The sequence below is a fragment of the Cariama cristata genome, unplaced genomic scaffold, assembly GCF_000690535.1.
Source record: "Cariama cristata isolate BGI_N322 unplaced genomic scaffold, ASM69053v1 scaffold6869, whole genome shotgun sequence".
In the NCBI taxonomy this organism is placed as follows: domain Eukaryota; kingdom Metazoa; phylum Chordata; class Aves; order Cariamiformes; family Cariamidae; genus Cariama; species Cariama cristata.
In genome coordinates, this window is record NW_009636264.1 from 51041 (window position 1) to 67741 (window position 16701).

The 16701-nt window shown below is 42.9% G+C and overlaps 1 protein-coding gene across 1 annotated transcript in view; it reads left to right on the forward strand.

Moving 5' to 3' along the window:
* The window catches only part of NEK6 (NIMA-related kinase 6), a 42783-nt gene extending 26082 nt beyond the window's left edge, over positions 1-16701 (forward strand). Inside the window, exons 7-9 of the mRNA XM_009707852.1 lie at positions 5299-5393; positions 11959-12072; positions 15924-16701. Of these exons, the coding sequence (XP_009706154.1) occupies positions 5299-5393; positions 11959-12072; positions 15924-16034 (320 nt within the window). The 3' untranslated portion in view covers positions 16035-16701. The remainder of the gene's footprint in view (positions 1-5298; positions 5394-11958; positions 12073-15923) is intronic.

Genomic DNA, 16701 nt, shown 5'->3' on the forward strand with positions numbered 1-16701 from the left:
ATATACCCCAAATAGTGCAAACTGTTTAGAAACAAATACTTATGAACTAGACTCCTTTTAAATAATGCTGTAAACTTTTCTTGGTAACCTACAAGTGTGTCTGGAGAGATGAGACAAGTGAGAGTTGTGGACTTTCATTTTCAAGTAGAACTGCTTCCTTGCTGTGTTTACAGCACTAGATAGTATAAAAACATACGAAGATATTTTTCTGAACTGTATGTATATTCGTGGAATATGTAATAGCATGTCTTGCATGTTTAAGCTAATAGTTCTGGAAATTATTGTTTTAAAAACTGGGTGGTTTTTTTGTTAGTCGCTGGTGGCATCTCAGGTTTTTGAGCATGGTTCTTTGCTTTTTTCGTTTGTAATGAGCATGTTTCAAAAGTCACAAGTATTTCAAAACATTGCAAAGTTTGTTTTGACAGGAGTGGAACACCTCTAAAGGAATGCTTTAGTCAGTATTACCCCTTTGAGGCCCACGTTGCGCTCTGATATCTCTTGGTTTGAAACTGGAAATACTCAGTAAAGATACAATAAAGGTCAGAATTTGTTAGGTTCTTTCATATTCAGAACTCTGTTCCCTGCTGTGAGAAAGAAAAGTGATAGATTCAGAAACACTGTTCAGCTCACTATGAAAGATTAGCTGGAAGCTGCTGGTGAAGGCAGAACAGTAAAAGCTTTCCTTATCAATTGTTCTTGTACTTTGCGGCCAAATATGGTTATGGAGTTTGATTAATTTCAAGAGATGCTTATTTTTTTATAGCATTTAAAAACCCCAAACATACAGAGCCTATTAAAGTATTTGGAAATATTCTGCACTGATTTCAGTCCAATGACAATCTGCCTAAAGGTGTGGGAGAACCACTGCTGCAAGAGACTCGTCTGTGGTAAATTAAATTTAGTGAATGAGACTCTGATAGAGCCTCCTAGAAGTATGAATCAGATTTTCTCTTGTTTCTGCCTGTGTGAGCAGGTAAGGATGAATTTCACAGGAAGCATTGATCCCTGGCTGAACTGTATTTGCAGAGGGAGAAGTTCTGTATAGAAGATAACGATACTGTGTGTGACTGTACTGATAACCTGGCCACTGTCACTTCCACAACAACAGAACTCTGATTCAAGCTGAAAAACGTTTTCAAAACGGTTGAGCGTGATCTTCTTCCCTATGTAGTGAAAGACTTGCTGAGTTCAGCAGTAACATAGCTCTTCTCCTGGGTGTTTCTGTGGCAGATGTGAGAATTCAGCTCAGAGTACCTGTGCACACTGGTTGCTGTAGTTACACAGGTAGGGTTTTTAATTCAGACTATATACAAGAGGAAGGGAATTTGAGTTTTGTTTCTGGAATAACTTTGCTGCCTTTCCCTGTATGTTTTCCCAGTGAACCAAGAGACTCTGCTCCTAATCTTACTCGGAATAATTATTATTTCCCTAACTTGGGTGTTGCAGGTAGCCCAGAGCCGTTCTGGTCCATGTGGGTGTTGTAACTGTGCACACAGTGCTGGGGAGAGTAGGAAGAAATGTTCTGATGTCGCTGAAGTAGGCTCACACTGAAGTGAAGTGTTTCAACTTTCAGGAACGGAATGGGAAGATGCTTACCTAGTCATAATCTTCTCTACAGATTTGTGACCTTTATAACTTTAAAGGCATTACTCTACCACCTGGTGATTAATATTGAATCTGAACAGTATTTTGTATTTTCAGCAGGGCAAATGCCAAAGAAAGTTTCTGATTAATAATCTCCAATTAGACTATTCTTGTCAAATTGACTAATGTAATGCAATGGTGAACCCTGACTGATTGCACTGGAAGCCTTGTGCGGTTTTCTAGAAGATGCTCATTACAGGAGATTCCCACGTAATGTTGGACAGGCCGTAAAGAGAATTGGGCTTGTCAGTCTTTTATCATGACAGTTATTTAAAAATTAATGCATCGGTTTTGAAACGCAGAGACCTGCTTGTTTGTACATTTGCTGACAACACTACAGTAATGATAGGTAAATGTGCAAGGTAGACTTCATAAAATCAGCTCAGGCATGGACTGCTCCACAGACCTATTAATATAATGGAACAGACTAATGCACAGAAAATCAAATATGGACTATAACGCACTCATCCGTATTATAAACCCTGTCATTCTGCTTTGATCGAAGGTTGTTTTAAGGCATTATCTGAAATGACAGTTTTAGCCTACCAAGCAGACCCCTGCTAACGTGGAAGGCAAGGCCATAACTTTAGAGCCCACACATTATTATTTGCTCTGAGCTTGTCATGCAGTGACCCAGAATAACTGCTTGCAAGAACGGCTGTGGCTGGAGGCCGCCCCTGGCACCAGCACTCTGAAGCACGAAGACTTCGGGGAGCAAGAGTGGGAATGATCTTTGTGTTCCCTCCTGCCAGCTGTGTGCTGCTGTCCGCCCATGCTCAGCGCCGGTACTCGCTGTCAGTGAAGGACTAGCATGTCTTCTGTTTCAGTGGCTCTGTTAGCTCTCCTGGCAGATTTGAGAAAAGCAGAAGCACCAAGAAGTTGAAGGTGGGGAAGTGTCTTACACACTGCTGCTCAGTGGGGACTTCCAGAACTGTCTGCAAGAACTTCACGTAATGAATCACTGATTCTTCTGCAGCTGCATATTTTTAAGCAGGAAAATGAATCAGTGTTATTCCAACTAAGTCAGTTCTTGTACAGAAATCTGGCAAATGTGTGGAAATTACTTGGAGAGCTGTGCTGTCCATTCTGTGCATCTTGCGTGCACATGGGAGAGATCCACGGAGAGCCCTGTTGGGTTCTTTGAATGAGTCCTGTCTGCTCTTGGTGTTCTGTGAACTTACTGTGTGCAGTCTGTTAAAAATTATTAACTATTAACGGAACTCTGGTCTCATCCATAGAGGCCTTTCACTGGCCATTAAAACCAGCCAGATCTGGGACAGTGTCAGTTTGACATGTGCCTAGCTGGATATGATACTACTGAGCATGGAAATATAATAATCTCCATGTATTATTTTTCCTGTGTTGTAGTTTGTATAGAATTTGCAAAAATGTAGTTTCTTATGAGGGTGCTCTTCACATTGAAAGTGCAGTGACTTCTTATTTGAATGACGTGCAAGCACAAGCTGAGTTTATCATATAGGGCAGCTGATTACTGAAAGTCCTGGGGGATCAAATAAATGAGCCAGTCGGGGCAGTGGTCTCCTTTCTTGGTTACTCGTTGTATTTTGGTAAGCAGAGTTTTATGTATGTATTCAAGTAACATGTTTCACACTGATGCTGTAGGATTAATTTCACATTATATGCTACATTTCTGAATAGCTCTGAGTAAAAAATTTTGAGGTTCAGTAGACCCAAGGTTTGGGCATATAAATGCGTGGCAAAAATACAGAATAAAGATTGAAGGGTGTTGGTTTGGGAGGGTGGAGGGTTGGTTGGTTTTGTTTCGAGGTAAGCTACTTAATTTTCACCTCAGAGAAAGAAAATGCCTTGAGTATTTAAGGTGGAGTAGCTGGTGCAACATGATTCCAGTTTATGCCACAGAAAACTTAGGGCTTCAGAACGCTGATACGGCAGCCGGGAGGATCTGGTGCATATGGCATCCATGCTTACAGCAAGACCTACAAAAGGAGGGATGTTGGGGATGCTTTGGAGTAAATTGGATAACTGCATGCTAGCATTAACAGTACTAATTTTGAATCAGTGCTCTTCGTTTTGACTAAATCAGCTAAGAGAAGATTTTTGTATTTCTCTGATTTCCAGCTTCTGTTATGGTGCTGATGTACTGAGAACGAGTGTTGTCTGACTCCCATGTCTAACTGTTCCGGTGGCTTTTGTTTTATATACCTGTTGTGAATTCTTTGGGTCTGTAAAGATCTTGTTGTTCTGTGAGGACAGGCCTTGGACAGTGCCTGTATTGAAGGGATCCTGGCCTGTGTTTAGTTTTCTGGATGACAGAGGAATGCAGTTAAGATTTGGACTCGCATATGTATATACTTAGCAGTGCGGTGTGGTCTAAGCCAGAGGGACCCCAAAGTGATTTTGCTCAGGTATCGCACTGATGGCAGCAGCTTTGTGCTGGGTCATCTGTGCGCTTGGTGGGGGTTGATTTTTGCCTTTTGGGAAGCTGTTGCTTTCTGCCGCAGAGCTCACTTGTTTCCTGCAGTGTGTAAACCCTTCCTTAGGAACATTGGAGGAAGGTGGTGGCTGTTCTTCCCCCTCCACCTCTAACACCATCCTTCATCTGCTTATTAGTCTTCCAACTGTCTGCAGTCAACATTTCAAATGGAGAAACCGTAAACTGAATGTTACAGGCAAATTAAACATTTGTCATCTTGTGAGGAAAGGTCTTTAATTAGGAGAAGGATACACTGCAATGCCAAAAGCGCAAAAAAAAAAAAAAAAAAAAAATTGACAGGGGACGGGGAAGCAGGAGAAGAGAGAGCATATACAGTCCTTGGATGTTTTAATAAATGATGTATCTGAGGATTATTTGATGTAGTTGAGACTGCCAGGATGTCTGGTATTTTCAGTACCACAACTGAAACTTACTTAGGATTTAAAAAAGAACCTTTTTGAGGTAAGGAATTTATTAATAATTTCCTGTAACTTCTGTCCCAAATGCTGGAGTAAATTTCTTTTGATAAAATACAGACTTCAGGGAGTACATAGGAGTCCCACAGCTTCTGATGTGACTGCAAGTTGGAGCAGTGTTTTAAAGTTCGGAATGATTACCTTGGTTCTTTCAGAAGGTTTTTGAATACCTGTCTGGTGCTGGGCTTGTTACTTCATTTACTGCAGCACAGAAATGGGTCTCCTGAACTCTGAAAAAGGGTACCCCGTCATATCTGGAGCCGCTCTGTCATGCTTCTAGTGCAGTGTGTGTCAGGTGAACGTTCAATTGATGTGCTGTCACAGGAATCTTGTTTTAGCAGAGCACATTCATGACATCTGTAACTTGCGGTTTCAGTGCTGTTAAGTGAGCCAAAGGAGGATCATCCTTTACGACTGCTCTGCCCACCTGAGACACTCTGAAGGTACTTGGAAGACTGGAAGGGGAATAAACCGTTCCTCAAATTTCAAAAATACAGAAGATATTTTCAGTAATATTCACCAATCCTCTAGCTCTATATGTGATGATATATTGGGTTCTATGCCTTTGAAACTGTGATTGGTTTCCAAATTTTTGTGCCAATCTCTTTCCATTAGCTGTTCATGCTAAACCTAATCCTTTAATGAAGTCAAACTTCTGTATAACAGGTTGCACAGTCACTTTTTAAGATGATAATTGCTCGTTTGTTTGTTTGTTTTTTACAGTGGGAACTCCATACTATATGTCCCCAGAAAGAATACATGAAAACGGCTATAACTTTAAATCTGATATCTGGTCTTTGGGCTGTTTATTGTATGAGGCAAGTATCTTCTAACTTTTTTTTCCCGGGTTTGTCTTAACCACACAATACAGTACAGGAATTGAGTAGGTCAGACTTACTTTAGTTTAATTGTTGAGAAACTTTATGAAAAGTTAACTCTTTTTGTGCTCATCATGTGCTTTTTGAGCATGAACAACAAAGGGATTGTGCCATACAGTACTTGCACAAAGTTAATTTAGTAGGTCACAGGAGATGTTGAGGATACAGACATAAACAAGCCAGCTTCCTGCATTCTTTCTTCCTACTGTGAGCAGAGCTGTTATTAGGGCACCATATTCATAGTTTCTCCCAAAAACTGCATTTGTTTTAAAAATAGCAAGTTTATTTGAATGTAAGCTACTGGTTTGTTAAACTGAATTCTGACCGATTGGAATATTTTAATTTTGGGAGCTTTCAGTAAAGTAAGAGTTTTTATGTAATGTGAAATCAATTTCTCTAACCCTGTTAGACTATAGCTGGATTTTTTTCCAGTTGTACATGTCTTCTAGCTAAATGCACAGATACAAAGCAGGAACACTTTATATGAACTACCCACTTAGTGTGCAACTTTTTCTTAAACTATTACATATATTTTAAAAATAAGTGCTATGATTTTATAACAGTACTTTGAGTTTTGTGATTTCATTTTTAGCAGAGATCAAAGGGTATTGAACAGTCTTGTACTCATTTATAATCCAATCTTAATCTTTTTTCAGATGTATGCATCTTTGAATTCAAGTGAAAGTGCATGTCAACATTTAGAAAGCTTCTATCCCAGCTCAGAGAATTAAAAATCCCTGGGATATTTAGTAATAAGAATATTGCTCACATCCTCTTTGGATAATAAACTATGTGAACTGATGACATTTTGTTACTCGCTACAACTTCTCTTAACCACATGGAATTAGAGAATAAACAGAAGTGTGATTTATTTTGTTAGCGCATCAGATGTGCAAATTACTGTAGTTAAGCACGTACTTCAGCTAGCTGATTAAACAAAACTTTTAGGACAAGACAGTGTAAAAGAAAATTTTCCCATAACATTGGTCTTCCCAGCAGGAGTTCAGAGCTTGTCATTGTTCGGTACTTCTGGGAAGAATACTCATCTAATACAACTAAATGATTGTTCAGCAAGGTAACCCACTGTCGTCGATGTGTTACCAAGCCCTGAGTCATAAAGTTTGATAGGTGTTGATTTGCTGTTGGCAGAGTGTGAAAGTACCATGTGGTGTGCATCTTCAGTGAGAGAGATTGGTGCTGGGAACTCGGTGAAATACATTGATAAAATCGTGCTGAAGGGGCTTAAGCAGTCTTGGGGGCTTGACTCCAACAGCCCCTTGCATCTCACGTGTAAGACAGCAACACAGCTGGCCCAGATACAGTTGTGGACTTGAGTGTGGTCCAATAAATGCTCTTGGGGGGGAAAAAAGCCCACAACTCTCCATTCTTTTTGTACTTCTACCAGTGTCCGTCCAAAGACTGTATCTCCACCATGCTTCAGAGAGCCTGTTGACAACTACTGACTTGACATGGCATAGAGTTTCATTAAGGAAAAAGATTTATCTGGGTGCCTGGCATAAATCCCCCATAAGTTAGCCACTAGATCTACTGGTGGAAATGCTGGAGCCCAATGTAGTTCTGTCACTGTTTGTGTTAAAATTCCATGGGACAGGAGGGAGAGAAAGGGTATAAGACACCCTACTAAGTACTTGATAAAAAATACTTGGAAAATTGTGAGCATGAATTGAGTGGCTTTGTACCTATCCTCAAGTTCTCGTTAGCTCTAGTGAAAGAATTCAAGAGACTTTTAATAACTCCTGAAGCAGTAGCAACATGCCATTTATAAGGATGGTATTACTTGTAATGCTTCTAATGAGGTACTGAAAACTGCAGTGATACAGTATAGCTGTATGTACCTGGGTCTGCTGGTGGCATTTGAAAGGGAATTTGGAGACTCTTCTGTGGGAACAGGGGGAAGGAAGCCTGAGCTCCCAGTAATTCATTATGCTGAATGATTCCAGGTATTCTGCATGTATTGGGCCTGAAGAGGAATTTGCAGTTTAAGACCTTGCAGGGTTGAGGAGTTTGGCCCTGCCATGGTGTGTTGGAATTGCCAAGTCTATCAATAACAGTCAAAGTCACCCAAGTTGGACCCAGCTACTCGTTTGGTGCTGTAGTGTACAGCTTCTCCGTCAGGCTGCTCTGAGTGATTTCTGAGGCTGATCTCTGCTGGAGATGGGATTCCAGATTTATGCAGAGAGAAATATTTAGCGTTGTGCTAAGATATGTTTTTGTTGCAGGCAATATGGTCTCCTTATGGCACAGTAGTCTTGGTACTCCTTGTATTTCAAGAAACTGACTTAATTGCACACTGAACATAATTCTCTGGTAGGAGTAGCGGTACTATAGTAACATGTGAAAGATTTGGCATGTGAAGCGTTTTTAAATTTACTTCCTATGTAGGTAAGCCTTAACTTTGTGAACAGGAGCTGTGAGATCTTGCAAATTCCAAGGAGGACTGGACAGTTACCAATTTTGTGTTCAGTAGATAAACAGCTACTTGACTTTTTAAACTGTCTAGAATTTGGAAAATTAAAAGTCAAATTCATGTGTCTTTGAAGGAGCCGTATTTTATCTTCACTAATTTCTTGTGAGAAGAATGTTTTTCCATTTGGCTTAAAAGTAAGGAAGCGATGCTTGTTTGGTTATGAGTCACTTCTGATATTTCTCCAGATAGATTGGGTAGATAAGCTGCAGTGAGATTTAATGTACAAATGGCCTTCAGAGACACGCGTGTCCACTGGAATCCACTTAGGGAACATTGAGGGATTTGGGATGTGATGCCACATAGCACCACTTAACTTTGACATTGATAATCATACAGTGATTTTTATTAAATCTTATCAATATAGTAGTAACTGTCTTCATCCCTTACTTCCTGTAGGTATCTGTCAGCAAGATAACTTGGAGGGGATACAAATAAGTTGTTAATTCCCAGAATACAGCTACAAGCAATGACTTTAGCAGTTCTGGCAAGACCATCAATTTAAACGCTAACAGTGATTCCTATATATATATATTTTTTAACCAGTCATACTGCATGGTGGTCATTTTAAATGGAGATCTAGCTGTCCTGCAGTAATTGCTCTAATCAAAATGTCAGGAGCAAACCCCAGCATAGCATCACAAACTGTTGTTAGTGAGATATTTGGAGCGCCTGTGGTCACGACCCCCGCAGACCTGACTGTTTTAGTCAGAATGTGTGTACCATCTCTTTCCGTTTTAATGCCTGGTGTTTACCACCCCAACACCCCACAGCGTTTCCTTTTCATTTCTCCTCTTTTGCACATGACCACTTAACTGCACTTAGAAAGAAAAGTGAACGGGAATTGAAAAATTCCTTTCAACCTTACTGGCATTATTGATGTTTGTATTGAAATCTCTGAGACCTTGTTTAACCCTTGATTAAGGGTTCTGTGCCTTCCCTAATACGCCCATTAGTGTTTTTCTTGGAACAATCTTGCATGCTGGGCTCTCCAGTTTTGTTTTAACTGATAGAGAGCAGTTTGCTATCCATCTCTAATTGGAGATTAGAGTCTCTAATCGGAGTCTGTAATTTTTTCCCCACTGATTTGCCTGTTACTGTTACGACAGTAAGGAAGTAACAGCGATACAAATTCACCATTTGCCTTCAAAAACTTCCAAGAGGCCACGAGCAAGGGGCTGTGAGGGCTCTTGGCCGGCCGTTGGGGCCCGTTCACAAGGCTGTCGGGCAACTCTTTAACCTCAGGTCTGTAGGGTTTATGAGGAGTAGCCTGGTGCTACTACTGATAGTAGTGGTGGAACCACAGAGAGGTCAAAGTGTGCCGTGCCCGTTCCCCCACCCGCCGCTTTGTGCAGCCGTTAAAAGGCGTAATTCCTCTTCTCGCTCAGCCTGCAGCAAAGCACAGTAAATGTCACTGGCACTGCAAATATCTCAAACTACGTTATGTGAAGCATTACAGACAGAAAACTGAACAAGCCTGCAATTTTCTGAGATGTTTTTGGGAGCTGTACTCAGTTCATTGTGTCCTTCAGTGTAATTTGGGTACCTTCGTATATTCTGTATTGCCGTTTATAAGCTTCTCTAGATATCTGATAAATACCTCTGGAAGAGCTTCCTGAAAAATATTTCAGTCTGGTGGTATATAAAGAGATAACCTTGGGAGTTTTGGCCAGACTATATCTTATTTCTTCTCATAATGGCCCAGAACTCATTGCAGAAGGTCTCTTACCTCTACATGACTGTCTTGCACAAGGTGACCCCCTGCAGCTGATGCGTGTTTTCACTAATTTCACATAGTAATGATTATGTCCTGCAAATAAGTAAAGAAGAAACATCATAACTTTAGATTATTTAAAAGACAGGTTTATGATTTAAACCAAGGATACTTCATCTTGGTGTGTCCTGCATTGCTTAACACTTGCATGTGTGTTAATGGTAATGAGGTTTCGGTAAGACATCCCCGGCTGCAGCCCACTGCTGTGGTGCCCGGGGGGGGTCAGCTCGGGGGTGCCTCTGCGCCGGGCCATGTCCTACTGCTGGAAGTCCAGCCCAAATGCAGCATTTCAAAACCCTGCCCTAATCAAAACTGCTTCTCGGTCAGCAAATCATTAATAATCCATCGATCTTGATTCCCAACTGCAGGATAATAGATTGGAGGATCTAGTATTGACTTTTTAAAATTCTGCTGGGAGCTTGCTGTGGGTGTCAGCAACAAGACGGTGTTCTTCAGATGGCTTTCACAGCGCATGGTAATGAGCAAAAGACGAATAATCATGAAATAACCCCCTATTAAAGCTGTAGTGAGAAGCATCAACCTCAGCTGGCCTTAGTATGAAGAGCTTGCTGATGTGATGCAGCTTGTAGCAAAATGATTTAAAAAGATCTAAACGGAGTGGATAATATCCACAATTACCCCGTGGTGCTTCATTAGAAGGAGGTGTTGCTGTGCTGTGCGGGGCTGCCCCGGAGAGGCGGTGAGAGTGACGAGCAGCGAGGAGCAGCGCTTGGGTAACTAATAAGCAGAAGGGCCGGGCATGGCCGGTGGCCGTGGGTGGGTCTGCTGGGCTGGGGTCCTGGTGTGGGGAAGGGAGAGGGAAGGTGCTTAGCTCATCGTGTGCGCCTTTCATAGGCACAACTCAAGCTGTGCTTTCTAAGTTCAAAAATGCCTGTGTTGCTACAGCTGTTTTTCTGAGGCTCATGGTTCAGTGTTCGTTTAGACCTCCTGGTTGAGAACTTGCAGTATGAATGGTTTTACACACACAAAGATGCAGTTTCCTTCCTGAGGCTTAAGTATAATATAAACATATTTTTGTAAGGAGTCTCCACATGCCCTGGAAAGAATTCTTCCCACCCAGAGCCTTCCGCCGTGCTCTCTGTGCTGTGTGAACAGCCTGTTAATCTCAGACGTCTGTCGTATATTTTGGAGATGCAAATACTGGGTTCATAAAACAGAATTGAAAGAGGAAAAAGACCAGATTGATTAGGAAAAGTTTCAGTAGTCTGGTTCCCAGGTCTGCCTGGGATACCTTTTTCTAAATAGCAGATTTCTGGCAGGAGGAGATGTTTGTTTTGAGGTAACTTTGTTGTTTGTTTTGTTTTGTTTTTGTTTTGTTTTTTCTTCAAGGCTGAAGTACATTGCTCGTGCTTACAAGATCCTTTGTATTCTAGGTAGCTAGATGTCCAAAAATAATCCATTTATTCTTTGTAGCAGTCTAGTAAAAAAATCTACCAGTCGTAGAGAGCAAATGAACTGGATATGGTCATAACCGACGAAGATAAAGCATAGCATGTTATCAAAGACAGAAGAGCTTCTACTTTTTAAAGAGATGATTGTGTTTGAGATGTTTTCGTAGTCATTCTTGAGCCAGTTGGTTTCTAACTGATTGCCCTACAGTCTGAACATCCTGTTTCTTGTGGGTTTTTTGGGTTTTTTTTCTTTTTTTTTTTTAAAGGTACTTTTTTTTGTGTACCTGTAGAATGGTCTGTGTACACCCAACATCCCACATCTTGAACGTTTTGGGCAGAAAGAATCACAGTGACAGGATAACGCCGAGACTTTTCCAGACTGGGTGCTGCCCGGAGGCGGGGTGCCGTGGTCATGGGTAGCTCCGGCGGGAGGCAGGGACAGGGGGCTGGCATTGCAGGGCCCCACCGTAGAGTGGTGTCGGGGCAGGGGCCTGGCTGCCTGAGCAGGCACCCCGGCACTGCCGCATCGCTGACCGGGATGGAGTGCTGCGTGGCTGGAGGAGCTCCGTGCTGCTGCTGCAACTCCGCTCACTCACACTTGCATGTGAGGATGGTAGGGCGTTGGGAAGCACACGGTGGCATGCCTGGTATTGGTCCGGTGACGGCGTGCAAACCTGTCCTGATCTCGGAGCAGCTTTGGCTGTGGACAGTCTCAGAGAGCAACATCATGGCTTGCTCACTGTCAAAGAACAAAATTTGTTCTTGCAGATCAGCAATACTGAGGGCTATTAAATCCTTTGCGTTTCTGAAATATTTTCTGTTTTTTCTCTCCAGATGGCAGCTCTTCAGAGTCCTTTCTATGGAGATAAAATGAACCTGTTTTCTCTTTGCCAAAAAATAGAGCAATGTGACTACCCACCTCTTCCAGCTGAACATTATTCTGAAAAGGTAAATAGGGAGCATTTTTGCAGGGGAATGTGGGTGGGGGAATGCAGTGAAGTTCCTCCCCGCGCAGGGGAAGGAAACCTGGGAGGAGAAGCCCCTGCACTATCCCGGGTACCTTTAGGGCTGGCTAAGGAAACTGTCATCGTGATGTCTGAATGTTGACAAGCTAAATTAAGACAGGAAAGAAGATTTCTTAATGTGGGGAATATTTTGAAACCAAAAGTCTTGCGGTGCTGGCAAAAGCCAACAACAAACCGTGGGAAAGCCCTCTCCTTCACTTCCTTTCCCTTAAAATAACATACCATAAAACAGTGCTTAAATTTTTGTTTATGAAGTCTGCAGTGTGTAACAAGGGGGGAAAGATTCTTTTTAAGAAAAAGAAGGGGGAGGAAAGCTATTTAGTTTAATGTGATAAGCATCTATACAGCGGCTGTATGGGGGCTTTTTAAAGTCTGGTGGTTCTGCATGTGAAAGCAAGGGATGGAGAGCAGTAGCTGAAGCGGAGCATATAAAAAAAAATTGTCACTGTGCATGCTTGCTTGGCAATGTTCCACTTCAAGTGCAAACACGCGTGTTGTTTTTGTTGAGAGCCTTTTGAGATGGAGTTTTAAATTTGTTTTTTTCCCCCCCTTACCTAGACAAAGCAGCTGTTTTTCCTTACTTCCTCATTCAGTTACAGTTGCCTTCTATTTGAAAGGAAATGGCTAATGTAATTTTAAATGTTCACCATATCCTTTGGGGTTTTTCTTTTGTTTCAGTCTACCTCAGAGTTCTGAGGAGCAAGAGGCAGGATGCAGGGGAAATACTGTACGCAGCCAGCAGCAGACGGTCTGGTCTCCACCCTGGGAGGGACCCTGCGCCACGCGTTATACATTTTACTTAGGTTTTTACTTGCTAAGTAACTCTTGCAAAAAGATTATTTGAGAACTGTTCTGGAAAAGTGAATTTTTAAATTTTTTTCCCCACCCCCTAAACTGCTGTAGCAGTGAGCCCTGGCTCTCTGCGTTCACGTTTGCCATGCTGTTGTAGCGTGCATTTCAGGATATGCCTGCTGGCAGCAAGAATTAGTGTAAGTTGACAGATGTGTTTCCTGTCTTTACAATTACTGTCTGTTTGCTTCCCTCTGGCAGTGCTAAAGAGTGTGTGTAGTGTAATGATACAATCCAGGGTGAGAAGGATGGTTTAAAGCTCAAAGGCGCCAGGTCCCAGAGAACTAGACTCCAGATGGTGTTCATACACTATTAACAGAATGCTTGACAAAGTCTGAGGAGGGCTGTGCCTTTGGCTGTAGCTCATCTCGCTGCATTAGCTGCTGCTTCTTACTGAAACAGCAAAGAGCTTCAACTTTGTGAATATTAGAACCTGACTCCACCATGAACAATATTTGGTTTAGTACATACTTTTAAAGGTTGTCTTTTCAGTTGCTTTTGGAGTGGATAGCCAAAGGGAAAGGTGTGGTGGTGTCTCCCAGCAGCCAAGCTAGATAAACCACGCAGGCAGGCAGGAGGCATTCCTTCAAGAGTGAATGCCTCTATTTTAGATTGAGAGGGCAGTGTCTTTACAGCCACTCTAATATTGTCACTGCCGCAGGTTTGTAAGCGATGTGGGAAAGCAGTAAAGCCTTTACATCCTCCCGCCCAAAGGCAGGGATGAGGATTAGGCAGTGCCACGCTACCAAAGTTTTTGGTGGTGCCCCAGAGCCATCAGCATGTCTTTCATTCACCTTGGTAATGTGGTCTTGAAGCGAAGCATCAGCTGTAGGCTGATTGCTGGTCACATGAATGTTTTGGTTGCAGTGTTGTTTTAGGTGAACAAAGCATTTATTGAAGAATGCCTGCTTTAATGGTGTTTCCTTTCAGCAATGTTCCTCTTCTCTGCAGCCTTTTGTGGCTAACCAGTGCAAATGCTCCCATGATCAACTGGCATGCTGCTTGTAGCAGGAAGAGGAGCTGGGACTCCAGCCAGGACCAGTTTTCTATATTGGGAACAGCTTTGCTAGTAACTGGAGGTACTGGTTGACGGTGCTTGTCAAGGCTTGGTCCACCAGTTCGTTGCAGGTGATGGTGAGATGCCTGTGCTGTCCTGGGCATTGATAGAGGACAAAACTTCCTGTGTTTAAGTGCGGTATTTACACGGGAACACAGCTACTGGTTGGACAAATTGTACTGATAGTGCAGGCTCTGGTCAGAGCTTTAGAAGCATTTTAAATTGTTTGTGGTTGTGTTGTGGTGATCTTGTCTGATCAGGGCTGAGGAATGTGTTGAATGTTTGGGGTCTCAGGGTTACAAAGGCAGCACCCCCTTGCCCTCAGACGAATCAAAAAAAGTCGCCACAGCAGTTATGAGAGCACGGGCCAGGGCCAGGCGGTGGAGTTGGGTTTACTCTGGCAAGAGCCTGCCTAGGTGGGTTGTATTGCTCTCGGTGCGTGCACACAAAGTGATAGGCAAGGCGGTTAGCAATAACTGCGTTACACCGTGTCCTTGCTGCTTGTGCAGCCTGTGTGCCCCTGCCTCCATCCTGCCTGCGCGTTCGCCGCTCGGCCGCATGCTACCCTGCAGGAATCCCTGCCGAAATGCGCGTCAGGCCCAGCGACAGCTTGGAGTGCGGGGCCTTGCTCCATCCAGAGCTGAAAACCTCACTTTGAGTATGTTCAGTAATGCAGCTGAAGCTGTGTGCTTGATAGCTGTATGGTCGTGCTTTTAATTACCATTAAAATAATTGGCACTGTGGCTACTGGGAGGATGTGAGAAGATCAGAGGCTCAAGGCTGTTTCTCCTGGTGCCTCGGGGGTACGAGCAGCTTTCAGTGTCTGTGTAATTAAAAGCTACAATCTTTCATGTGCACAATAAAGAGGGTTGGGAGGTGGGGAGACTTCAGCCCTTCTGCATTTTATTTATTAAACATAATCCGTGACCAGTCTTTCTCCTTCACAAAGGTTTTTAGGAAACACTCATGTTTGACAGCCATGCTCCAGTATCTTAGGCTACGCAAGTGCTGTTCGGACTTCTTACATTAAAAAGCTTGCACTGGCTTGTTACCCAGGATTGGCGTGGGAAGTGCAGTTGTACGGAGGGCTCTGTTCAGGCTCCCCCCTTTCCTCAGAGTCCACTTTCACTGGCAAGGCCATCCCTGCCTGTCAGCTCGATCAGGTTTCTGGTAATGATCTCATTTTTCCTTCCTTCATCCCCATCCTGCTCATGCCACTGGTGCCTCCCTGGGCCCAGCGCTGCTTCCCCAGCCCATGCCCTCAGTGCACGTCGCTGGGTGGTCCTGTGCGCGGCTCCCTTCCCCGCTCCTCCCGCCCACCGCCCTGTCTCATCCTTCAGAGTCCTGCTTCACCGCAAGCTGCTGGTTGTCCAATGATACTGGTCATCTCTGCTCTGGTTCTCTGAAGTGAATCAAAAATCCCCCAGGAAAAAAGATTATTTTTTTTTTTTTAATTTAAAAAAAACCCAACGCTTTGGAACTCTCAGCGTCAGGAGTAACAGGTCAGAGGGGGTTGTTGCAGTCTCTGTAGAGCCACACTAAACCACTGAGCAGGGAACCCTGAGGTATCTACATGCTAGGGGCGCATTGTAAATGACAATCTAAAATCCATGGGGTTGTGTGGAAGAGTTCAGTCTTCATTGCTGAAGATTTGGTGGAAAAGGTTCTTCCTGATCCTTTTGTAGGATGGGGGGGGAACAACACAGGAGGGATGGACGTGTGCTTGCAGCCTGCCCAGGAATGTCTGCATACAAGAGGTTCCCAGCTCCTGTCCTGGACTCCAGTGGTCACACAAACATTCCCATAGCCTTTTCCAGTAAGAACAGCGGATTCGTTCACCCTTCCATGCCTGTTTTCCTGTCTTTCAGCTGCGGGAGCTGGTCAGCATGTGCATATACCCTGATCCAGATCAAAGACCCGACATTGGTTACGTGCACCAAATAGCAAAACAAATGCATGTTTGGACCTCCAGCACATGAACCATCTGCAAACGCTCTCAAGAAGCCAGCACAGCTCAGTCTTACTTGAATTTTTTTTCTCAGATGAAACCGACTGGTGCCTAGTCACAAAAGTGAGAGGGTTGAGCACTCGTAGCAAGATGCTCCATTATTTCTGCAGGTTATTTGACAAGGACTCTTACAAGGTGGTCAGGCTTTAAAGTGAAGATTCTGTTGAGGTATTGCAAGTGATTTTTCTTTCTTTTTTTTTTTTTAAAGGCCAATAACATGTTACAGATGTAGATCATTTAAGGGTCCTTTCTTAAAACTGTCGTGTGTAATCTAGGATAGATGATATAAACAAGGGTGTCAGAGCCTTTGACACACCCCTTCTATCTTAACTGTAATGTGAAATATTGAAATAATTCCTTCAGTGAAATCACTTTATACTAATGTAAGAATTACAGTAGATTTTGTGTAATTTGTGTAACTGCTACTTTGCCTCTTCTGCAAATGGTTAATAGCAAATTCAGTGTTTACTTCGTATATTTTAAACCAGCCATTTATGTGTTTTTATTAATTCCCTCCTCTTCAGACTTAGGAACTGGGAAGGGTTGGGGAGGGGAGGGGGGGGAAAACACATTTGTTTCAAGATTTCTTTTTTTTTTTTTTAATTGAAGATTTAGAGTGAGTATTTTGCTGATGCATT